General features: G+C 32.0%; 1 protein-coding gene across 1 annotated transcript in view; it reads left to right on the plus strand.

The window, feature by feature from the left end:
* ANOS1 (anosmin 1) overlaps positions 1-26,898 on the plus strand; it is a 230,743-nt gene that overhangs the window by 130,404 nt on the left and 73,441 nt on the right. The window contains exon 3 of the mRNA XM_003765590.3: positions 6,131-6,193. Within this exon, the coding sequence (XP_003765638.1) occupies positions 6,131-6,193 (63 nt within the window). The remainder of the gene's footprint in view (positions 1-6,130; positions 6,194-26,898) is intronic.

The following is a 26,898-nucleotide window of genomic DNA, read 5'->3' on the forward strand; positions in this document are numbered from 1 at the left end:
TCTTATCATGTTTGTGATATTTTCTCCCTATTTTTTCAGAGATCCAGATTCCCTAAGACAAATATATCTTTTTCTGTTAATCTGGGTATTTTATATTTTTATAAATATTCATTGATTTCATTTTTCAATTTGCCTGTTATATAATTGGCTAAATTAGTTTCTAATAGTCACATGAATATTTTATTTTATTGTAAATTCTCTTTTTAAAAAAGTTGACATTGCTGTCTAAAATTAAAAATCAGATAAATGATTTAGAACTAGTGGTTTTACCAACTTAATTTAGCAAGAAAAAGCTCATCAGCAGAAGGTTGGATGTTAAGGAATATATTTGGATGCTAAGAAATCATGAGCTCAATGATTTTAGAAAAATAGTGAAAGATTTTCATGAAATAATGAAGAGTGAAATGTACAAAACCAAGAGAATACTGTACACAGCAACAGGAATATTCTTTTAAGAGGAACTTTGAGCAAATAAATTGTTTTGTCTATTATAAATTCCCAGATTTAATATAAAGGGTATACAATTGATTTTTAGGAAAGAAAAATCAGAGAAATAGCTTGAGATTACTTCATAATCTTAAATCTTCTTGAAGATCCTTCTAAGTATTGAACTCACCTTGAATTTTGAAGCTGCCTTGTATTACATTTAAAGCAGTGGTCAGAGTTAGAACCAAAGTTCAATCCAAGTAAAATCCTTAAAAATATTAAGTTTGTCTTATCCTGCTCTTTCTTTAGTCATATGAGATAAAATATCATCGTAATAGTAGCTGTTGCCTGTAATGAATTCCAAAGTGGGTGACTGTTCACGACATTCTTTTTCTCACATTCTCTCCTATCACAGAAAAAGGATTTTGAGTTGCTCATTCTTGGCAAGCATTTTTAATTATCTTGGAAAATAGGGAATATGCATTTCTTATATGGGGTGTGAGAGGAAGATCTGTCATTTCTCTCTTCTAAACTTTTGTTTAAAATTATTTTATTGGCCAAAAGAATGACAAATATCCCAGAAATAGAGCTTTTGGCAAACCATTACTGGGTTTCTTTCTGTTTGGTACCCACAGATACACATTCTTGTCAGTCACTTTGTGTAGCAGGCTGTTAAAAAAAATATTGGCTGTCATTGATATCATTTTTGTATTACATATTCCAGTTTTTCTGATAAGTTGTTATTAGAAATAAAGTACAATATATGCTTAAAATCCCAGATGTAGCTGTGGTAAATTGACATGCAAATCTTGCCAAATAAATTATTAAAAACTCATTACTCAAATCTTTCAGATGGGAAAAAATAACAATGATTTTTGTATTTTCAGTAGAGTCCAGAGGCATAATTACTTACATATATGTGTGTGTGTGTGTGTGTGTGTGTGTGTGTTTTCTAAAACATAACTTGATGGGTTTTTTTGCAAAGAAGTTGACATGACTTTAAAATGAATTTGACTACATGCGACATATCACAGAGATAAAGAATTGAATTGGTGTGCATCCCAAGTTAATGTCTATGCTTAACTATCATTAACATTTTGAAAACTTGCCAAAACAGACTAGAATGTGTTTGTTTTGACTTGAATATCTAAATATTTGGGAAGCTGATTAGAAGTTAAATTATTTATTTTTTGGGGGGGAGGGGAAGATGAGGTAGAGGTAAGGGAGAGGAAGTGATTTCATCATTTTCCCTTTTACTACCTTTCCCATCTATACATAAGACAACTCAATCTACAGAGCTAGACTTAGTCTCTTTTTAAAATTTATTGTCCCATATCTCTGTCTTTTGGATAACTTCACCTGAATGTCTCACAGGAACCTCTAATTCAACATGTTTAAAACAGAACTCATTATATTTCTATCTTCCTAGCTTCCCTTTTTCTGTTGGGAACACTACTATTCTTGTAGCTCTTTAGGTTCACAACCATAAAGCTATTCTGTGCTTCATATCCTCTTTGCATTTCTCCCATATTCAGGCAGTTGCTAATTCTTTTCAATTTTAACTATACAATATCTCTACATCTATTGATTCTTTTTTTTTCCTTCCTGATATAGCCACTCCCTTTTTTCTCACTCTCATCATCTCTTCTCAGAAATATTGCCATAGCTCATTATTGCTTTCTTTGTTTCTAGTCTCTCTTTAAAAATTGTATTTATCACCCTTCTGCCAAAGCAATGTAACCTATCATTCACTCTCCCTGAAGATCCTGATCTCACAAAACTAGATCTGATCTTGGCAACCTGAACCAAATAGTCATTTCTCTCTCTGTCTCATTATACTTCCAGCAATATTTAGTCTGAGGAAATCACTGAAATAAAGCTTAGATTTAGTTCATGTCTAAAATTTTTCAAATGTGGGTAATAAACTTTATTATCTCATAATGTACAATATGTGTATCAGATGTGGGAGTGGCTTTATTATGTGTCACACTTTTCCCTCTCCCCATTTCCAGAAAAGGTACTGAACAAGGACTCCTTGGGATACATGAATAAATGAAGAAACTTAAAACTTTCAAATAGCCCATTAGACCCATTTTCAACCTCAAACACATTTTGAGGGCCACTACACATGTATTGCCCTTTACATAGACTTAACTTGAACTTACTATTCTATACTAAATCATGACCCAAATCTCTTGTTTCTTTATCCCCAAGCCTTGGTTTTAATTCTTCAGCAGTTGAGTAATTCTCTTCCTTTGTGAAAAGCATGGTTATTGAAGAAGTAATCAATAATCTTCTACCTCTTGCGGGCTTATGCCTAAAAGTTCAACCTCAAAGAACTTTCATACTTGAGTTCAACCACAAGGCAATTCCCCAAACTGGTGCTGCCCAGGAAATTTCACTTCCTTAGCTAAAAGAGTAATTTATGAGTATATCTTTTTGGGAAATCCAGAATTCTAATCTAACCTTCAGAAAAATGGCAGGGAGAAATATCCTCTTCCCACATTTTTTTTGTACTACAAAGAAGGCATAAAGTCAAAGGTAAAAGGGGTATTCTAAAAAAAATTAGGGGAAAATAAACAACAATGACAAGGGTAAAAACAACCACCCAAATAGGATTTTTTTAGCTCCTTTTAAAGACTAGAGAGGAATACATTTTTCTAGAAAAGTACATTCTCCTGGTAACCCCAAAATACACTCAGTCTACCAACCATTAGGAGGCAGTTCTAAATCAAGTCTCCATCATACAGGAGAACTAGGGCCTATATTAATCAGTCTGAATTACAGTGAAATTTCTGAAGTACTGGCGTGATCTTTCTCATGGCTGAAAAATTTCACTGATATCCTTATTCCTTATAGTATAACATAATCCTTCTCTGTGTTCTTTAAAGCACTTTATAATCTGTATTTAACTTATTTTTCCTAGTTTTTCATAAGGATTATTATTGCCATTATTAATTATTTTATATTTAATTAAATAAAATTTAATAAATCTAAAAAACAGAATAAATACAATTTAATTAAACAGAACAGTATTTAATAAATATTAATAATCAATAATATTTCTGCCTAGAGCCTGCTATGTTCTAGGTAGTATGTTATGGAAGTCATAAGCATTATTTCATTTATTTCTCACAAAAATATAATGAAGTAAATGCTATTATCATTCACCTTTTACACTTCAGGAAACTAAGGCAGCCATAGGTTAAATGACTTGCTTAAGGTCACACAGCTGATCCTAGGCCAGTGCTCTATTCACTATATCATCAAGTTGCCAATGATTTTTAATATATAAATAGTTTAATTTATTACTCCTGCTCATAAACCCTTAACTCTGACCAAAATGTACTAATGGATAATCTCACACATGATACCACATCTGTCATCTTTGCATAGGTTGATCCTTAAACCTAAAATGAACTGATCATCATGTACATAACATCAAATTGTAGAATCCCTTAACTTTTTTAAAAGTTTAAGCTGAAGTATTATTTTCAACATAAGGCCTTTGTTGATCCACCAGCTGCTTTTACCCTGCTCACCTTAACATTAATTTCTATTTAATTTGCTTATGTATAATATCTACCTAAATGTATATGTTATTTATCTGATGAAAGGTAATTGCCTTCATTTTTGTTGTAGCATCCTCAAAACTTAGCAGTGACTGTCAAATAACCCTAATCCTAAACTCTAAACCCAAACCCTAACTCTAAAATCTAACCCTAACCCTAACCCTAACTCTAACTATAAACCTAGCCCTAAACCCTAATCTTAACACTAACCCTAATTTTATCCTAATCCACCCTAACCTTAAATCTAAACATGTGCATGTATTTTACTTAATAAATGTTTGTTGACTGAAATTATCCATTGTATTTTAGTTTTTCTAACAAAGTCCTATAGCATGTCTCATTATGTTAGGACAATGACCCTGGAATCTAGAATATTATGTCAATGAAGCACAAGCTCTTTGTGCCTCATTATCCTAGAAAGACATTAAGTACTGGGTCATGGCACACAAGTCTCTCATTATTATAGTGCATATTCCTAATTTATGAGTTGCTTCTTACTGTGGCCATCAGATGACCAAAATGGCCATAGGAGCTTATGAGAGGTAGTATAACAGAACTAGAGAGCTACTTTCAGAGTAGTTTCTCACCTATGACCCAAACTAGCTCTGTGACCTTAGACAGGTCAGTAAGTATTAGTGTTCCAGACATATTTTTTTTCTTTTTAGTAAAAAAAAATAAATAATAGTTCTTTTTTTTTGCTGAGATAATTTTGGTTAAGTGACTTGCCCAAGGTCACACAGCTAAGAAATGTTAATTGTGTGAGACCAGATTTGAACTCAAGTTCTCCTGATTTCAAGGATGGTGCTCTATCCATTATACCAACTAGCTGCCCCTGCAGACAACTTTTTAGATATGAGGTCAGAAAACATATACTGATCTGTCTGGGGAGAGAAGCTTTCTTATACCAGTGAAATCACAGGCTTGTCTTAAAAAAAAAAAAGAATAACAATAATGATATCTGTTTTGGTCTTTCATTACCAAGATGAAATATCTTTTGACAAACTGAAAAATACCAAGAATTGTGAAAACAGTATTATAGGGAAAAGGATACTTTTCAAAACTATTTCTCCATCCCTCTTTCTTTCTAGTTTATAGTAAATGTAAGTAAAAGGATTGTACTCTGTACATGATCTATATATTATTCATTTTATAAATATGGATATCTGGGACTGTCATTAAATGCCTATTCTATGTGCTTTGTTAGGAGTCAGCTGCTTCTAATAAGACACTGGCTTAATCTTAAGAAATAAAATTTTTTTTGAAAAACCTAGAAAAGATAAGGCAATAATTTCCATAAGATAAGGGAATTGTGGATTTAGACCTAGACAGACAGAACCTCAAAAGTCATGTGTCTAATGTATTAATTTTGTAAATAAAGAAACTGAGGCCCAGAGAAATTAAATGACTTGGCCAACGCCTAACAAATGACAAGTCATAATAACAATAGTCAACATTTTTATAGTGCTTGCTATAAATTTACAATTATTTACAATTTACAATGATTATCTTATTTGATCCTCACAGCAATTCTGGGTTATTATTGAGTTGTTTCAATCATATCCAACTCTTTATGACCCCATTTAAAGTTTTCTTCATAAAGATATGGGAGTGCTTTGCTATTTCCTTCTTCAGCTGATTTTACATATGAAGAAACTGGGGTAAACATAGTAAAATGACTTACCCATGGTCACAAAGTAAGTGCCTGAGACCACATGGACTAACTTCAAGATTAGCAGTTGATTCACTGTGCCATCTAGCTGCCCTAGTAGGCAGGTTCTGTTATTATCCTCATTTTATAAATGAGGAAACAGATAAACAGTTTAAGTTGTCTGACGCTACTGACTTCAGGTCCAATGCTCTTTAAAAATTTTCCACAATATGTAACATTTTTATTCTCTGGTGTTTGGATATTTCCATTCCTAGCAATTATTGTAGTGTCCTGTAACTCCCTTTTGTTTTATTGATTACACATTGATTGCAAGTGTTAATACCAAACTCAAGAAAATGGTTTTGTGAACTTTTTAAATAAGCTAATTTGAAGCTAACTTTTTAAGGTTTTAAAAAATGTTCAGGTTAGCATTATTTCTTGTTTTATTTATATCTAAATATATGCTTTTCCCATTTTCTTTTAGTGTCTGGAACCCTGCAAAGAATCATGGGAGCTAAAGAAAAATCAATGCCAAAGTTTTTGCGAGGTATGTCAACTGAGTAGTACAACTTTGTAGTTTAGTGCTAGAACTTTTTGATATGAGAATTAACATGAAAGATTCCCAGATGAATCATTATTTCAAAGAAGGGAGATTTTTATTTTCTCTTTTATATTAGGGTAGACTAGGGAGAGCAGTATGTTTTCTAATCTCTGCCAAACAAACAAAAAGAGATGGAAACTTTGCTACTTGTTTCTCAGTCCAATTCATGAAATGACAAGAAACCTTAATGGTGAGCAGATATGTGGAAAGGAAATAATTGCCAAAAGCACATTTTCCCTATTTGGTCATTGTAAATATGATTTTACTTAACAATTTATATAACAATTTAAAGGGTTTGTGTGTGTGTGTGTGTGTGTGTGTTTGTATGTATGTGTGTGTTTCCTCACATGAACCCTGTTAGATAGATAATGCAAACATTGTTCCTATTTTAAACAGAGAAACTAAATCTCATAGGAGGAAAGTGATTTGCCAAAGATGACATAGCTAGAAAGTGTTCAATCAGAATTGGACTCCAGCCGGGTCTTTCCTGCCTTTCAAGTTCAGCTCTGCTTACCACTACAGTCTTCACTTTGACTATTCACATTCCAGTCGCTGACCAAAGAAACCCATTAAAAATTCCCATTATTCAACTATTTGGAGCAATGTAACACTAATCTTCTAAACTTTATTGACCAGCTGCTCTTGAACCAGAAGTTCCCAGAAAAAGAAGAGGTTAGTTTAGTTGGTTTCTGATAGAACTCTTGTCCTTCTAAGCATTCACCCAAGATCGTTTATTTCATTTGTTTGAGAAATGCATATTATATGCATTTCATTTACTATATATTACCAGAGAGATATAGCAAGAAAATGAAAATATGCCTTTAAAAATTCAATTTAAAAATATACCACTGTAATGAACTTGGGCTCCAATATAATAATAAACAATAATAGCTAACATTCAATACGTTAAAATTTGCAAAGTAAATAGATAAACTCATTTGATCCTCACAACAACCTGAAAGATAGATTCTATTATTCTCATTTTACAGATTAGAAAACAGAGGTGCAGAGAAGTTAAATGACTAGCCGAGAATTATATTGCTAGCATGTAGCTGAAGCACTATTCAGACACATATCTTCCTGAATTTAAGTCCCTGTTCTCTATCAATTGTGCCACTTGGCTTCAAAATCAGTAGAACTAATGCATTCTCCTACCCTCTACCCTCAACCTTACTATTTCAGACTTCAAAAGCTATGATTATATTAGGAGTTTAAATGATTTCATAATTTTATTTGTAACAATAAAGTTAAATTTTTCAAAACTTTCTTTTCCAAAGAAATAAATTGTGTATATTTGTGCGTGTGTGTGTGTGTGTGTGTGTGTGTGAGAGAGAGAGAGAGAGAGAGAGACAGGGACAGAGAAACAGAGAAAAATGGAGAGACAGATAGAGACAGACAGAGACACAGACACACAGAGCCAAAGAAATACAGAGAGACATAGAGGCAAAGATTTAAAGCTCTGTCTAGCTCTAAATCCAGAATTCTCTAATGGAAATTATTGCTTTATCTTTTCTAGTATTTGGAAGGGAAAGATCTTCTGTAAGTGTAGGAATAAGAGATTTAAGAAAAGAGTACAGAGTAGAGCTGAAGTAGGTTATCAGGGAATCAAGATGGGGAAGATAAGGAAGTTACCATTGGAAGGATGGTATTCTAAGAAAGAACTGGGAGACAGAGGTAATAAAAGTCATGGTTAGGATGAAGAATAGGTTTATATTTGCATGGAAAAATGAGAGTTGTAATGACAAGAGATTACAATCAGAATTTCAGAGTTTATAAACATGGATATGGAGCATTTGTGGGTGATGACAAAATCAATGGCTCTACTATGTCTGTCTCTTTAATCTGCTGTATATGTATGTTTTAATATGTTTATTCTTATACATTAATATTGCTTTTCCATTTAAAATGTAAGCTTTTTGAGGGCAGGGAATGTTTGGATTTTTCTTTGTATCTCAGCACCTAATACAGTGCAGGTTTCACATAACAATATTTTTGAGAAAATACATTAAAATTATTAATAAAAATATTGTTATTTCTCTCATCTGATACAAAGATACTATATAGGCTCCTATGCCTCTGTCATTTTTTCCTCTTAAATCTATTTCTGAAAGGACTTGTAGTAGCATTAATGTACTCACATATCCAAAAAAGAGACTCACAGAAGCCTAGATTTAGAGTTGAAAAAGACCTTGAAGGTCATCTGTCCAACCTCCTCATTTTATCAATGATTAATTTGAGATCCAAAGAGGTTAAACAATGTATTCAGAATCATACAAATAGCTAAGGAGCTAAGACAAAGAAAAGACCTTGTCACACATAATATGTCAGGAAAATGCTGTAGATACACTTTGCCTAGAAAAACTGGTACTGTACTAAGTGTTTTTCAAATATGCCATTTGATTCTCACAATAATTCTTCTAGGTAGGTACTAGATTAGATAAATAGTGTACTAGAGTCAGGATGATCCAAGTTCAGAACCTATCTTAAATACTAGCTGAGTGAATCTGGACAACTAATTTAACTCCTATTGGTTTCAGTTTTCTCATTTGTAAAATAGGGATGATTATAGTACCTAACTCAAAGTTACTGTGAGGACAAAAAGAAAAAAAAATTGAAAATTACTTTGCAAACATTGAAATGCTTTATAAAATGCCATCATCATCATCATCATCACCAGTTTATTCATTCTTTCAGTTGTGTCTGACTATTCATGTCCCTATCTGGGATTTTCTTGGCAAAGATATTGGGAATGGTTTACCATTTTTTTCTCCAGCTTATTTTTATAGATGAGGAAACTGAACAAATGGGGTTAAATGACTTGTTTAGAGTCACACAACTCGTAATTTAATTCATGAATATGAGTCTTCCTGATTCCAAGTCCAGCACTATATCTACTGAGCCACATCTCTGCTTCTTCTTTCTTCTATACCTCCTGCTTCTCTTTCTTTCAACTTGTTTCCCCTCCTCCTCTTTCTTCTCTTATTCCCTTCTCCTCCTTATCATATAATTATATAATTAAGGAGGTTTGAAACTGGCTGAATAAACAGATCTAAACAGTAATCATTAATGAATCATCAATTGAATTTGAAAGGAAGTCTCTAGTAGAATGCCCCAGGGATCCATGCTTGGTTGGCTTTATACGATTTAAAATTTTCATTAGTCATTTAGTCAAAAGCATAGAGAGCATACTTAACAAACATACTGATAACATCAAGTCAGGAGGGATAGCGTTAGATGATAGGTCTAAAAGATCTTGACATGCTTATTTTGACCTCTATATAATTAGATGAAATTCACGTATTTCATGCATGTGATATATTATTATGTATGGATATTAAAAGTTTCATTTAACAATGAGAAAGCATAATTAGAAAGCAATTGGGGAAAGATTTGGATATATTAATGGATCTTAAGTTCAATATCAGTCAAAAGAATGATGTGACAACCAGAAAAGTCTCGTGACCTAAAAGTGTACTCTATGGGGAGAATTTTTTTACTAAAAAGAAAAAAAAAATATGTCTGGAACACTAATACTTACTGACCTGTCCAAGGTCACAGAGCTAGTTTGGGTCATAGGTGAGGTGATCAGGCAGAGGATGATGAACGGAATGATAAAGATTTGATATTATCTTTATGTGTGCCATTTCCTGCTCTCTAGCCATCTTCTCCACATCTCCTCCAGCAGCTTTCTTCTCTCCTACACCAGAGTCTATGCTTTAGAGGCTGTAGTCCTTTTATCTCTAAGACTTCTGCTTTTGGACCCACTTTTCTAGCATCTTCATCCTTCCCTAAGCTGCATTCCTGACTTTTTGGACTTTCTCTACCTGTTCACAGCAGTTTTCTCACTCTGGAAGTTCATTCTGCCTCTACCTCCTACCCATGTAGAAGTGCACTTCACTCTTAATCTCATACTTTGACCCTTGGCCCTTTCTCTGATTGGTTGAATCCTTCCAGAACCTCCATTTTAAGGAACGTTTCCAGCTATTTTTCATTCTTCTATGGACACTACTGCTGAATTCCTGGACTGTGAAGGCCAAGTTAGCACCCTGGATACCTTAAAATCAGCCAGAGTCAGGACAAGCAAAAGTCCTTGGTCTTTATTTTTGGTCTTTAGAGGTAGGAGTGAATTGGATGGATGCAGAATCTCCACAACCTCTCTTCTTCGTTTTCCACCCAGAAGTGATCCTGGCTAGTCTTACTCCACCCCCTAGTCCCTCCTCCAATTCTCTGTATACACCAATTATTGAGCCAGCACAGGAGAGTGGGAAGGGCCATTTTCCAAGCATATGCTTATGCTTATAGAGTATTGTCCAATCAGTAATTAGTCTTAAGTGCTCAGTTGTCTGACCTCAGTGCATTAACTCAAGAGTTTCAGCCCTTTACACTGGACTTTGTTTCTGTATTGTGACTTCTCTCCCCCCATTCCCTTCCATCAGCTCCTCCTTCTTTTTCTCCTCCTCATTCACTCAATCACTCATCAAAGGGAGTTCTCCTTTCTCCCTTGATTACTACTTCCAGGTTCTCCTTCCATCACAATTAATCAACAATCTCTCCTTTTTTAAAGTTTATTCTGTACTCATTTATCACCTAATCAATGATACATAACAGATAACTATTATCTGTGAATCTCTAGGACATTCTTCTTCCTTTTTCATTGAGTTAAGTGCTTGGCTCTCACAGTCTTTTCTCTTCCCCAAAGTCTGTCTACATATCATGCATATCAATACTCCCTTAAATACCTTAATTTATCAAAACTGCTGCATTCATTTTTCATGACATTCTTCCAGCCCACTAGAGATACACATAGAAGTTATACCATTGATCTTGTCATCATCCACAGTGCTTCACATTTATGTTTATGAACTCTTAAATTCCTTTATCTGATGGTAATCTATTGTCATTATAGCTCTCATTCTACCTTGCAAATCTAAACCTTATTCTTAATCCTACCCATGACTTTCATTTATCTCCTAGTTCTTTCCTATGATACCATCCTTCTAATGTTTACATTTTCTTTCCATTCCCATCTTGATCCCTTCCTAGAAGATCACTTCAGCTCTGCACTGTCCTCCTTTCTTCAATTTATTACTCCTTTATTCTACAGATCTCTCTCCCTTCCAAATCCCAGGCTTGGATAACTTCTACTTTTCATTCTTATTGTCATGCTGATGAACAAAGCTGCAGAAATGACAAAATTTTCTTGACTTGATACACTTCAAATTTGTATTACATAGTATTAACTGGGCCCTAACTAATGCAAGACAATTCTTTTATACCTCTCTAACAGACTTACCATCACATTTACCACAGTAGCTTTTTCAATCCCTTTCATCCCTTGCCAAGTCTCCCACAGATTCCTTTCTTCCTACACTCTCAGCTAAGAACCTTGCCTCATATTTTACTGAAAAAAAAATGAGGCCATCTGCAGAGTTCTCTTCCCTGTTCTTCATTTAACTTCACTCAAATGCCTTCTGTTACAGTCTCCTCCTTCATTTTTGTTTCACATGAATTGGTGTCGCTTCTCCTTGCCAAAGCAAACCAATCTACTCCTACAAGTTATCCTATTCAATCCTGTCTTCTCCAACATGTTGCTTTCTCACCAATCTTCAGTTGTTCTGAATCTACTGGCTGCTTTTTTACTATTTATAGATATGCTTAACCTCAAAAAACCCTTACTTGATTCATCTTTCCCCTTTAGATGTCATCATTATAGTTCTCCCTTTTGTGATTAAACTCTTCTTTTTCTTCTAAACTACTTCATTTTTGAAATTTCCTCACTTTGCAGTCTGACTTTCACTTTCATTATTCAATTGAAATGTTTTCTTTAAAGTTATTAATGAACTCTTAATTGTCATATCTAATGAACTTTTCTTAATCTCATTGATCATAGCATTTGACACTATTTATCACCTTCTCTTTGATACTGTCTTCTCTCCAAGTTTTGTGGCAGTCCTTTTTCTGCTTATCTCTGTCTTGTTGGTGAATTTTCATTTGGGTTATGCTTACTAACTAGATGTATCTTAAAGCTCTGCCCAGGGTCCTGTTTTCTTTCAATATTGTTGATCTAATTGGCTTTCAATGTTACAATGATCAATTCTGTGCGGAAAATTCTCAGATTTACTTGTCCAACATTAACTTCTTTCTTTATCTCCCAAATCTTGCATCTCCAATTCCAGATATATGATACTTGATATTCTATGGACATCTTCAATTCAACATATCAAAACCTAAACTCATTATCATTCCTTCCTCAAAACCTTCCTCAATTCTTAACTTTCCTATGACTGTTGAGGATCCCACCATCATTTCAATCATTTGGGCTTGAAAATTAAGTGTCATCCTTGATTCCTTATTTTCTTAAATGCCCTCCTACCATATCTAACTGGTAGTCAAGTCCTATTATTTTGACTTATTAACATCTTTGGTTTTTTCCTCTTCTGTTGTTTCACTACTCAGTACAAGCTCTTGTCATGGTACATGTAGACATAGTGATAGTCTTCCGGTTCATCTTGGTACCTGTAGTCTCTTCTCACACCATTCTATCAGCCATCAAATGATCTTCCTAAAATGTAGGTCTGCTTTCTTTTCCTCTAGACCTATTCCCTAAGCTAAATGGCTTCCTCTTTTCCCCAGAGTCAAATATCAAATTCTCTGTTTGACTGTTAAAGACATTTATAACCAGACTCCTTTCTAACTTTCCAATCTTATACTTAATTCCCCTCTGTAGACTTTGTGATACACTCAAAATAGCCTCTTTGCTTTTTCTCTCATGACAATTCTCTCTGACTTCATGTCTACCTCTTGCCTTATTTGGCTTCCTGAAAGTTGCAAATAAGTCTCACATTCTATAAAAAAGGCTTTCTCAGTTCTATTTATTCTTAGTGCCTTTCCTCTGATATTACCCCCAATTTATTCTGATATTATCCCCAATTTATTGTTTGTACATAGTTGCTGGCCTGTTTCCTTCTCCATTAGAATGAGTTTCTTTATGTTTGTTTTTCCTTTCTTTCTATCTTGAGAGCATAGTATAATGCCGTACTACCTAGTAGATGCTTAATAAAATAGGAGCTTAATAAAAGCTTCTTTTGACTGCTCCTGGATGGGGGTGTTTCATAATCTTATTAACTATTGCTTCACACACTATCCTTGCAACTTTTGGGCTGAAAATGCTCATACCTTTCCAGACTTCCCTATGCATATTGCCTCCCTCAGTCAAATATAATTCTCTTGAGGGCAGACACTACCTTTTGTATTTGTATCATCAGCACTTATTATGGTACTTGGCATATAGTAGATACTTAGTGCATGCTTTCTCATTCATTCTATTGGAGAAACTGGTTATTTTAACCTGAATTTTAGATAGTTAGCTCTGATAACTGTATTCAAGTATTTAAAGAGCTGATCTGTAGAAGAAGGATCAGATTTTATTTATTTATTTTTTGTTTGGTACCAGAAGGTAAAAAATAAGAGCAATCGGTATGAGTTGCATAAAACCTAGTTAAGGAAAAAAATCAAGAAGAAAGGACTTCCTTTAGTAGATTAAATGTTGTCTAAATTAGAGTTTTCTAAGCAAATGAAGGATGATCACTTTGGAAGCATATTATAAGGATAATCTTGTTCAAGTTTATAGGTGAGATGAGATGTCCCAAAAGGTCCTTCCAGCTCTCATATTCCGTGAATCAATGACATTTATGTTCCTATATGCATAAATCAATGTGTGCAATTAAATACATCTGTATGTACTCTCAAATCACACAATCTGTGCACAAATTTGTTTCATACACTATTTTTCTCTTTTTACTTGTCTTCCTTCACTTATATCATGTTTCCAAAGACATTTTTAAGGTATGACTTTTTCTTTTCACCTTTGTTCCCTGGTATTTGTGAATGTGACTTTCTCCCTTTAATGTACTGATGGGCCTAGTTCTCCTTTGGTTGATTCCTGGAAATGTAACAACAAGGAGCTGTTCAGACATATGTGAACAGAGAGCAGAAAGGTAAAAATAGGAATTTTAAAAAAAGTGATAAAATTCCCAGGTATATTGAGTTAGCATTTTTTACTATTCCTATAACTTTGAGGAAGGCATCACTTTTGTAATATACGTAATATAGTCATGAAAAGGGACCATTTATTACATAGTAAAATGTGCAGATCATCTTTCATTTCTTTTTTACAAATGTATTTTTTCTTAAGCACCAATGATGTTGGTATGATGTTCCTATTTTTGGTCCTTGGGAAGGGAAAATGCAATTGAAGGTCAAGGAAGAACATTTTCTCACTTGAGATTCTGAGCAATATTCAGATTCCATAATTGCTGTTCTCTCAACAGCAACATTAAGGGCTTCTGTACCAAATTGTAGTTTATTAAAATTCTGCTTAGGTGTATTAATTCTGATTTCCTTCTGTGTGAGAGGTTAATTGAATCTTGAAGGATACGGACAGTAGATGCAAATTAATGGTGAAAAGTCAGGCAAGGAGGCTGCAATATTTATAGCCAAATAACATATACCTTGAAGGCCCATTTTAAGAATATTGATTATTTGAAAGGATATAATTCTTTGGGCTTTTCCCTCATTATTGATGTGTCTGCTTTTTTGAAATAGGCTTGGCTTTGATTAAATAGTTGAACATTTTTGTATTCATAAGACTCTGTTTGCACTGTGGCAGAGGCTGTTCACCATTCAACAGTCCTTCACTGCTCTCTATTTATGATTAAACATTGACCTAGTATGCATGTGGTAGAGACCGAAGCCAAGACAGTTGAAAGAGAAACTCAGTTTGCTTTCCATATAAGTCTTTTTAAGCGAGACATTTCAATTCCTTTGTAGTCCTTTTAGTAATAAATCACCTACCTAGAAGTTTTAAAGCAAGCTTTTGTTGATATTTTTTGTTTCTTATATCACCATAATATCCCATAATGTCCTTTATTTATTTCCCCATCCAAGAGAACTATCACATGTGACAAATAGTATATTTTTTAGAGAAAAAAAAGTCAGCATAACTTATATATACATTGAAAAAGTCTGAAAACTGGTGAAATGTGTACAACTGTGGATTTTCTCCAAAAAGAAGATTAGAGATGTCTATTTTAACTTCATTTGAGTCCTACTGGATCTTTATAATTTTGTTATATTTACTTTTGATTTTGGATATGTCATATTTCTTTCTATTTATGTTGTTGTAGTTACTGTATGTACTTGGTTTTGCTGATCTTTCCATGCTTCTTGGAATTCACCATGCATTATTTCTTACAGCACACTACATTCATGTACCACAATATATTTGGCTATTCCCCAAATGATGAGCCTCTATTCTGTTTCTAATTCTTAGTCATCATGAAAAGTACTGACATAAATATTCTAGAGTGTATAAGACTTTTTTCTTATTCATGGCTTCCTCTATAGCTAGATTTATTTCCTTTTCTGAGATCAAAAACTATCTTCTGATGGTTTGGGTATTAAAAATTTTGAAGGTATTTGTGTGTATGTGTATTTGTGTGTGTGTATTTTTAGTTATGTATGTAACTTTTCCTAATATGTTCTATTCTTTTTTATTTCTTCTGGTTTTGTTATGATTTCATCTAGTACATTTTGCTATTTTATTGATTTGATTTCCTGTTTTAAATCATATTAGATAAAGGTTATCAATTTTACTAGATATTTACAAAAAGCTTATATTTCCATTAATTTTTATGTTTTCTCTTTCTCTCTAATTTTTAATATTTCTTCTTTTCTGCTAACTTTAGGTTTATTTATTTGTTGGGCTTCTATTTTTTAAAATGAAAATCTAGTTCGTAAATAATCTTTTTTCTATTTTGCTGAAATATAATTTCTAGAATTTGATTTTCTCTTTATAACTTCTTTAACAGCATCTAGAAATGTGGGGTCTTTGTTTCATCATTGTAATTTTTCTTTTACACATTATTTTTATGAATTGTTCTTTAATGCACTCCTTTAAGATTTCATCATTAAATTTCCATTTGTGTCTTTATCTTTTATTTGTGGTACCTGAATCAATTTCTGTTCTTATTGCATTATCAAGAATAGAGAATGTAATGGCTATTTCTACATTTTTACATTTTACTTTGAACTCTTTTTAAAAAATTCCATGTGCTAGTTTCATACTTTCCATCTTGATTATTATTGTTAGATTTGTTTGAAACTTCCAGAAGAAAATTGAAGACTCCTGTGAGTAGTGTAACTTAATATCTTCTAGAAGTTTTAAAATAATGTTTCCTTTTTGGTTTTGAATGATAAAGAATTTGGAGCATATAAATTTATTACTGATATTAGTTTGTTGTCTATACTTCTCAGCATAGTATAATTTCTTTGTTTATTCTTTTTTATTTTTGTTTTTTGCTTGGTCTGATAGCATGATGACAACTGTGTTTTTTTTTTTTTTTTGGATGATTATTTTCTATCCCCTCAGTTTTATTTTTTAAATACAATTCTTAGAGTAACATATTATAGGGTTTTGTTTTTTTATCCAATCCACCATCATGTTATTGAACTATTTAATGTATTCACATTCAAAGTTTTGAGCTAGAATTATATTTTTCTTCTTTGGTCCTTAAAATTGGAAGTTTTTTAAGTTATGTTTTTTTTTACTCATCCCTTATAGTTTCAATTACTGTTCAGTTTATCAATGTCCTTATGCTAAAGAAGTGGGCTTTTGCAACATAAAGTTGGGTAGTTTGTTAATACAGTGGATAAAATACTAGGCCTGGAATCACCAATATAGTTTAAATATAACTTCAGTTAGTATGAATTCAGTTAGTAGACATGTGGTACTGAGCAAGATTTCAATTCTATTTGCCTCAGTTTTCTCATCTATAAAATGAGCTGGAAAAAAAAAAAGATGACAATTTGTCCCATTGTCTTTGAAAAGAAAATCCCAAATGAGATTGTGAAATGTTGGATGTGACTGAAACAACTGAACAAAAACAAACATAAAGCTGAATGGTGGAGCTCAAAACTAAACAAGACACTTCAGCAGATCTTTGTTTTCTTTTGTAAATGAAAACTATAATATTCATAATTTTCTAAAGCTTAAAATGCACTAAAAATTTTGGGAATCACTGCATATATATGTGTAGGCATCTATCTATTTATATGTATCTAAATTTATAACATGAATTTTTACATTAGATGGGACCTATCTCATTTTGGATTGACATTTTCTACTGTTCACTTTTCTCAGGGTAGGAGAAATAAAGAGGAGAAGAGAACAAAAAATATTAAGTGCCTACTGTTTGACAGATATTGTCCTAAGCATTTAATAAATATTACTTTATTTGATACTCAAAGCAACCCTATAGTTAGGTGCTAATATAGCTATTTTGCAGTTGAAAAAACTGAGTTGGTTAGGTGATTTACTCAGGGTCATACAGCTAGTTTATGTCTGAGGTTGGATTTAAATTCCAACTTTAGGCTCAGAATTTTATCCATTGTGCCATTTTGATGCCATCTTAAAACACTGGGCCAATAATCTTGTATTGTAATATACTATGAAGAGAATTTAATACACTATGAGGGAATTTCTCTGTGACCTCTGGAAGTTTTAGTTCTAAACAACACCTGGAAAACACAAACTTCAACTATTGTATCTTAGAGCCTTTCTTAGCAAGGTCTTAGAACAGTAACCCAGATGGGTATTTACTGTCATTTCCAGGGGTCAGGAGGTATCATTTAGGAAACCCTGTTGTTCTATGGAGCCACAAAGATATCTTAATTGTATCATTTTTGCATTTAAGTAAACATTTTCCAGTGCAATTTCAAGTTTTAGCATTACCACAGACCACCTGTGAGTTAGAGAATGTAGACTCAGACATTTATAGCTATCTCCTGTTGGTATTTCTTTTATTCAAATACTGTTTCTCCTTCCACTGCTGTGTTCTTTAGTTCTATGTCTTAAAATCCAGGTTGGTTGATCAAAAATTCCTCCTTAGGAATTGAACTAGAGCGTACACCTGTCTGGGATCTTTTGTGAAACATTTGAAGGTACATAAAAGAACTGATTAGAAATAAGTATGGACAGGATGTAATGAGTTCCAGATGTGAAGAGAGAAAAAACAAGTTCTAAATATTAGTTTATTCTAGGTGGCTCAGCATATATGTTGACTCTTTTCCTGACAAGGTAATCTTTAATTTCAATACATTTGAATAGTAAATTTTCTCTACTGTAATTTTCTCTGTAAAGAAAAATTGCTATAGTTTTAGCTGGTATAAAATGTATGTGTATATGTTATGCAGCTTTGGAGGGATTGATAAATTACTTACAGAATTTAGACTTTGTGAAGAAGTGATTTATGCTACAATATTATTATAAATTTATCTGTAGGTTTTGTATAAAAAGAAAAAGACTAGAACATCTTATGATGAAGTATTTTGATATTTCAATCACTAAGCCTTTGGCTACAATTCTTCTGTTAAACCCTACAACAGTGAAATTCTAATGTTAATTATTTTAGGAAAATGTGTGGAGTCATTCAGGCAGGGTAACATTAAATAGTTTTAATAATTTTCCTTTTAATTTGTATGAAAGGATTATTGTATATCTACTAGCAAGTATTTTTTATTTCAATGTAATGATAGAGATGGTGATAGAATATGAATCTGATTAGTATTTAGTATATTGATTGATTCACATTTCCAGTATATTTTATGATCTTGCTAACAATAATATAAAAAGGATTATTTTTATTAGATCAAATGTTATGTCAGTGAAAACCATGAATGTTAAGTGATATGTAAAAAGAAAATCCAGTATACCAATGACAGAATAAAAAGTTTCTTCTTTGAAGTTTTTAAAAACTTAAACCAATATGTTCTGTATTCCTCCTGCATTTCTGGAGTAAAGATGAGAAGTCTGGAAATTGATTAGACTTTCTTTCTCTTTATGGCACAGTGGTTCTACAAAGTGAATTTTAAAGTTCTGAAATTCCTTAAGGATTGAAATCACCCTCAAAAGTTCTAAAAATCATTTGAGATTTACTGCTCTAAGTTTCAAAAACTAATTTTAAAAATACCTGGAATTGGTATTACTTAACACATTAAACTAGAGTGTTTTTAATGGTATTTGGCATATTTTCTCTTGATTAAGATGAAATTTTCCTTTATAGAAAATTTCCACAAATATTTTTTTGAAAATAATAGATTAATAACTACTTCATATGTTAATCTGAGGTAGAACAGCTATTGGTAATGAAGAATGCTATTATTAGTGGTCAGTGTGGTCCACTGCAATTTGACCAGAGGAAAATTATAGGATAAAGGCTCAAGAATTTGGCTTCAAATTTTGACCTTTTCACTTAACTACCTATATAACCATGAGCAAATCACACTTTCTGCACTTCTTTTTCTTCATCTTTAAAATGAGAGTGTGGGAGTAGATGAACTTATAAACCTCTATTTCTGTTGACATATTCACTATTTTCCCAGTCACCTTGGTTAATAGTGTTGTAGTTATTCTTAACTCTTTGTTTTCCCTAAATTCCCATATCCAATCAATTTCAAAGTTTTCTTATCTTCTCTCCATTTATAAAGCTACCACTCTCATTATGTATTGGCCAGAACTCATCTTATTTAAAAAGTTATAAAAGATCATATCTTCCCTACTTACTTCCATTCTTTTTTATACTAGAAAATGATACGTATTGACAACATTGGTATTCCTAAAATGGAGATTTTTCTATGTCATTCTCTCAGGAAGCTTTAGTGGTATACTATTGAATAAAATACAAAAAAGAAAAAATCAACCTGGAATTTAAAGCCTTCTACCATCTTACTCCCATCTGCCTCTACAGTTTTTATAAAATAAATAATTTAATAGTTCTATATTCCAATTAAAATAGATATTCATTATTCATCATATAAAGCATTTATTATTTTGTCTTTGCATAGAATACCACCATATCTAGAATGGATTTTTAAAATATTTCTTCTGTTTCTTAGAATCCGTATCTTACATCAAAATACAATTAAGGTTCCACCTCTTGCTCATGACTTTTTCTGATGGTCCCAATTTTTATTCCTGCCTATTAAAAATATTTGGTTTTACTTTTATTGTTACCGTTATTTGTAATGTTTGGGCTAGTTTTCTGGAGGTTCTTTGGATGGGCCTTGGTTTCAGCAGGATAGACACCACAAGAATGGTCAAGAATAGAGTCTAGATTCTTTATTCTGGATCAGTCTTGATCTTAGTACAGGAGACAGGACAGCCACCAAGAGGCTGGTCAAAGATAGAATGTCTATCTTCCAATCCTTGTTGGCCCTTATATACCTTATTGTAATTACATCATTATAGCATACTGATTATGTGTGAACTTAGAGAACCATTACATCACCATGCTAAGTACTAAGTATATGTATACTAGAGAACCATTATCTCATCAATTCCACTGAATTAACACCTTGTTTCAATTATACTTCTCCAGATTTCAGGCCCTCTAAAATTATTATTATTATAATTAGTAGTACTGGATTTGTAATTTCCAGTATTATGAAGCTCCTTAACTTCCTGTACTACCAAAGCCACGTAGTTGTCAATGTTTGTATATAGCCTTAGAAAATTGCTGGGACCAATAAGGATTTCAATGACTTGCTTGATTCAAATAGCTAATATATATATATGTATATATATATATATATATCAGAGGAAACACTTGAACCCACATCTTGACTCTGAAGACAGTTCTCTATCCATTTTGCTGTACTTTGTATTTATTTATAGCAATCAATTAACAAATATTTATTAAGCAGCCACCATATATTCTTCCTCTGTGTGCTTTTTTAGGAGTGAGGCAGTATTACCTTTCTTCTATCAAAGATGATTGTTAAGAGTAGGCCTGAAGCTAGAACCATATATTAGTTCATGTTCAATTTGGGGACAAATTGAATTGAATAATTAACATAAAAGAAGTTTAGTTAGTTCAAAGAGCAAGAATATGAGACAAGATTAAAGTGGCTATTATATTCTATTGATAAAAATTTCTTTGTATTTGTATGAAAATATATCTGTTTAGGGCAGATGAGCTTTACTATTCTGAAGCGATTTCACATATCCAAGTTGGATAAGCTCTGACTACATGTGGGATCAACCTTTTTTGTTTTGGGGTGACAAGGCTGCTATAGCAAAGGACGAAGGGATCAGCTTTGTTCTCTTTTAGTAAAAACTAGAACATTAAATTAAATGTTTTTGGAACCACTTATTTAACATAATAGTTTATTAGTACACAAGATAGTAACCTTTCATACAAATTAATTCTTTTCCTTGGCATATACATTCACATATACATACATATACACACATACATTTCTTATAAAGCAGAATTTTGGAGTATGGAGGTTCTTTCTGTGAGAATGGAATATTCCTAGTGGGAAATATATATTCACTAATGTGGATGTGTAACTTGTCTTAGAAAATTGTTTGGAGCACAGATGAATAAGTGACATGCCATTTTTATATAACTTCTTATCATTTCTTTTTTATTTCTTCAGGAGATGATCTAATTTTTAAAATTAGCACTGGTGTGTGTGTGTGTGTGTGTGTGTGTGTGTGTGTCCAGAGTTCTGGGCAGTTTTTTTCTATTATTTCTTGCATTATGGCATTCAGGGTTTTTTTGATTTGACATGTTCTTTTGGCAAGTCTATAATCTTTAAATCATCTTTGCACAGTCAGTCTTAGAGATCAATGTTTTTTTTTTTTTTTAATATAGATCATGTTTTCTTTTAAAAATATCGATTTTTTAACTTCTCTTTTTATAAAATGTACTTTACTCCTGTCTTTTACATTTTCAATCAGTTGTTTTTCTTTTATTGGGGAGGGTGATATTTGCCATTATGGATTCAGGTTTTTCTCTTCTCCCCAATATTTCTTCTGTTCAGGTGAAAATTTTATTTTCACAATCCAGTAATTCCATGATTGGGAAACTTCAAGGATCCTTTCTCTCCCCTGGTGTTTATTCATTTCCCTTTCTCTTGCAATATATTTATTCAGAGATATTTGTACTCATTTAGACCATCTAGAAACCATATTTATATCTGTTATTTATCTTTCTTGTTGGTTTACATGCTGGTGTCCAAGATTTTAAACAGTTTCTTTCCCTTGAGGTCTTAGGTCATTTTCATCTTCTCTCCTTATTTTCCCCTATGCTCACTGTTGCTCTCTCTTTTTTGATAGGAATTTCTTCTATCTCTGGACTTTATCCTCTTTCCATTCACCTTGACTCTTTCCTGCATTCCTATATCTCCCACCTCTGTGGAAGCGGGAGTGGGGTGGGGCAGAATTGAATTCTATTGATTATTGTCTTAAAATGGGAGAATATGATCCATTACTATCATTATTGTAGTTACTATTTTATAAAGTGTCATACAAAACAAGAAGTTCAATCAACAGATTTCTGAGAAGAGAATGATACTTTTCTTCCTCAAAGTTCGTTTTTGTTTGGATGAAGGTAGAAACACATGATAATATTATTGATATACAGCAAACTTCTAAGAACTGACATTTTAAAGTTTTAGAATATTTTTATAACATAAACACACACACAGAGGTTATACTCACAAGTCTGTTTTTGAAAAAAATTATTGGCTGTTCAAACGCAGGAGCTGTAGGCCATGCAGAGTTGAGATATTTTATTGACTCCTATTATTTTTCTTAAACATTCAGAATCTTCTTCAGAATTACTTTACTTTACATTTTTCTTGGGTTCTGAATATTGGAATATAATATACTGAAATAAACCATTTGTAGTAGATAATTTAAACTTTATTTCTGGGCAACAGGAGACCAAATTCATAAGAAACTTAGATCATATTTATATGAAAATCTATTAAAGTTTATATCACTATGTATATTACTGCTACTTATTGAAATGATTATATTGCCTTTAAAACTGGAAAGCTATCACTCCAATTGAGATGAAATAGATAGTATATATCTCTTGAAAAAAAATTTAACTTCAGATACATTTCTTAGTTCATTTATCCTTCTATCTTCATGCTTTGGAAATAATTGAAGTTAGAGTGCCCTGCTTTCCATACTAATTTGTGTATATTATATAATACATATATATGAACAATGCAGGCTTATACTGCATTACTATTATAACATGGAAATTAAAGGACACTTAACTTGTCTCCATGAAAAGTACTTTTCTTAAAAATAACTGTTTCTGCTTGAAATTTAATTGTATATGTATTTACAACATCTGGCACTCATATTTTCTTCTGAACATGTGGTGTGCAGTTGTGGATTGTCAGTACAGAAAAACAAGAAATCTATGTTTTAAGCTGACTGAAGGTAACTTCTCTTATGCCATAATCAGTTCTGAATCTTTCCTCCAAATAAAAATGTCAATAACTTTCAATGACAATTCCTATGAACATTTAACATTTAGAGAACATTCCCTGGTTTCATTGGGTAGCATATATACTCTTCTAAACAGACAGTATTGAAAGGCAATAGGAGATACTCTGACTCCAAAAATCAATATTAAGCTAATTTTTTCTTCCTTACCATTTTCAGCCAGATGTTTTATGCTTTAGAATATTAGCATGCATTATCTCCTTAACCAATTTATGGAACAAGATCCATTGAAATTCTCCCTAAGTGCTCTGTAAAGAATTGGTTAGCTATATTTTAGATATAATGGGAAATTATACAAATACATTTTAGAAAAGTTGATGGATTCTCTAGAATTCTAAAAAAAAAGGTAATTTTGAAAAAAATATAATCACTTCAAAAATGAAATCACAATCTTTAAAATACTTTAAATATAAGAGATTCATTAAAATGATAAAATGAAAATATCAGTGATCACTTTTTCATTTTTATATAAGTTGAAGCATGTTATACTTTTCTGTTTCATTTTCAAAAATAAGTGGCTAAGACATTTAAATAAAATGTAAGTTATTTTGAATAGTTTATAATTCATAACAAGAAAGATTATTTGAATATTTTGGAAACTATATTTTAATCTACTTTCAAATACATATTTGAACAATGTAGAATGTCATTAATTTGGATATTCCTTCCATCTTAGTGCTATGATTCTCAGTAGCATCAGTGGTGAGGTAATAAAAAAGGAAGAGAGGATATTGAGAATCATAGACTTCTTAGATTACCTACAAACACATTATCTAAAAAATAGACTGGGGTTATTGAGGTTTCGATTGTAGTGGACTACCAAATCTGTAGCATGATGACATGGTTTCTTCTAAAGTAGCAAAAGTTGAAAGTTCTGACAGTAGATAGAAGTAACTGAATTGACAACCTAGTTGGGATGTTTAGTTAAAAAAAAAAAAAAAAAGAAAGTACCAGATGCTATGGTTCTTGTCCATAGCAAGTTAACCTTTCTTATTTGGCCTGCTGTGGTTCACCAATGCTACTAAAATCTGAAGCAAAAAAATTTGAAGACTGACTGAGGTCACTGAAAAGTCTTTTTAATGCAAATTTACAGAAATTATGCTTAGTTATGAAAATAGATGACAAAATAAATAGATAATAATGAGTATTTAGAACATTTATTGAGATCTTAAGATATTCCAGTGATTATGTTAAATAGTGGGGATAGAAATATAAGCAAGCAAGACAGTTCTGTCCTTAAGGATATTATATTCTAATGGGATAAGACAACATATCAAAAGGGAGCTGGAAAGTGGAGAGTGAAGGAGGAGGTGGTTAAATAATACTTTGGGCAACACATGGTTACAAGGTGGTACCCTTGAAATTGATATCATGATAAACTTGATGTGGAAAACAGTGGAATGGGGTCCTACTTCTTTGTGTTTTAGTTTGACAGGAAAGCAATATACATTGAAAAAATTAAGAAAAAGAAGTACTTTACCCTTTAGAAATTCTATAAGGCAGATAGCACTGATCAGTAACAATGGCAAATCACAAAGACATAATAAGTGAACAAATGAATAATTTCATTATATTCCAATTAACTTAAACAAATGTCCCCAGTTATAGGCGAATATTCATACTAATTTATTTAGTTTTTAGTCAATTTTAGACAGTATGACTATTACCTTTAAGTCATACAAAAGTGTGTGGCCAATCAGAGCAATTATAAAAACAAATAAAAATCAAATATATAAATAAATCTCTTTTTTTTTCAACTGGAATATATAAAATTGGGATAGGAATTGACATTATTATTGTATTTTCAAGTGAAGGTAGTTTATTTACCAATATAGGTCAAATTCTTTTCAGAAACTTAGTTTTAGGAATTTACTTAAGGATTGAGACATTAGATGACTTGTCCATATTGGCACAGTGAGATTTGAACCAAATCTCTGGTTTCCCTGCTTTTGAGACCAACTCTGTTTCCATTTTTCTATGAGATAATATAGACAAAGAGTTATTAAAATTTGAAGACTGAGGTCCTTGGAAAGTCCATTTAATGCAAACCTACAAAAATTATGCCTACTTTAATGTGAAAATGACCAAATCTACAGATTTTCAAATAATCCTGAAAAGATTGACAAACTTATGTTGAATTCCAAAAAGCGTTTTTAATATAACATCATTAATACAGACCAACTATAGTAGAATAGTAGTTTAAAATATAGGTATATATATATACATACATGAATATGTAATAACATATAATACAAACATATAAATTTATAAGTGGTAACTTAAAAATATATAATCATTGTAAATGAAATGCATTATCCAATAATATTTAACAGAAAGGGTAAAATAATTTTAGAACATACACATAGCAATATATTTGAGAGCCAGTTATAGTAAGAACCAAAAAAAAAAAAAAAAAAAAAGGCAGAACTCTCAAGAAATTTTCCAAAAAGCAGGTACTATATACTGTCATGACAGAAGCAATTTGAGAAAATTATTACAGCTTTAATGAAAGGAAATGAAAGATCACATCAAGATCTAGAGCTGAAAATTTTGTTGCCATGTTACTCAATTAAAGGAAAGCAATCTTAAAAATACAAGTGTCAGAAACTTCATATGACCTTAATCAACAATGAAGGGAAGTACAATGTTTAAGGTAATATACAGAGAAAAACAAGTCAAAACCAATTACAGACTTTAAAATATGAAACTATATAGAATCTTTCCCCAAAAATAGGATGTAGAAAGTTTCTGGTCATGTATAAAATACCAATTATTTTAATACAACAAAAGTGCTGGTTGGTTCAAACAAACAAAAAAAAGAAAGCTTGTGAAATATTAACATAATGAATTCTGGGAAAGTTCTATCAAGGAAGGCGATTGAAATTCTAGATTCTCATTAAAATTAGAAAGTAGCAGAGCCAGATAAAACTCATAATCATTGGCTCAAAAACTATCATTGCTCAGTTTTGCACTCATATCTATTGCTAAAACATAAAATTAATCTGTCTAGTGAGAATAACAGAGTAATTAATACCCATATGAATAACAATTTATGTATAGAGAAAACCCCTATTTAAAACTTGGTACCAATGTAATTCAAGAAATAGATGTAAAACACAGTCTTCTTTTAGGAAGGTAGCTTAATACCATTATGATTCTTTGTAGCTTCAAGTGCTTTATCATCCAAAGTTAGAAGGCAGAGAGACTAAAGCATTTGATATATATGTATGGCATCGAGATATAGGTGTCCACCAAAAATACATTACGTGACTAGCTCCTTCAT

This window comes from Sarcophilus harrisii, chromosome 3 (genome assembly GCF_902635505.1).
Source record: "Sarcophilus harrisii chromosome 3, mSarHar1.11, whole genome shotgun sequence".
Classification (NCBI taxonomy): domain Eukaryota; kingdom Metazoa; phylum Chordata; class Mammalia; order Dasyuromorphia; family Dasyuridae; genus Sarcophilus; species Sarcophilus harrisii.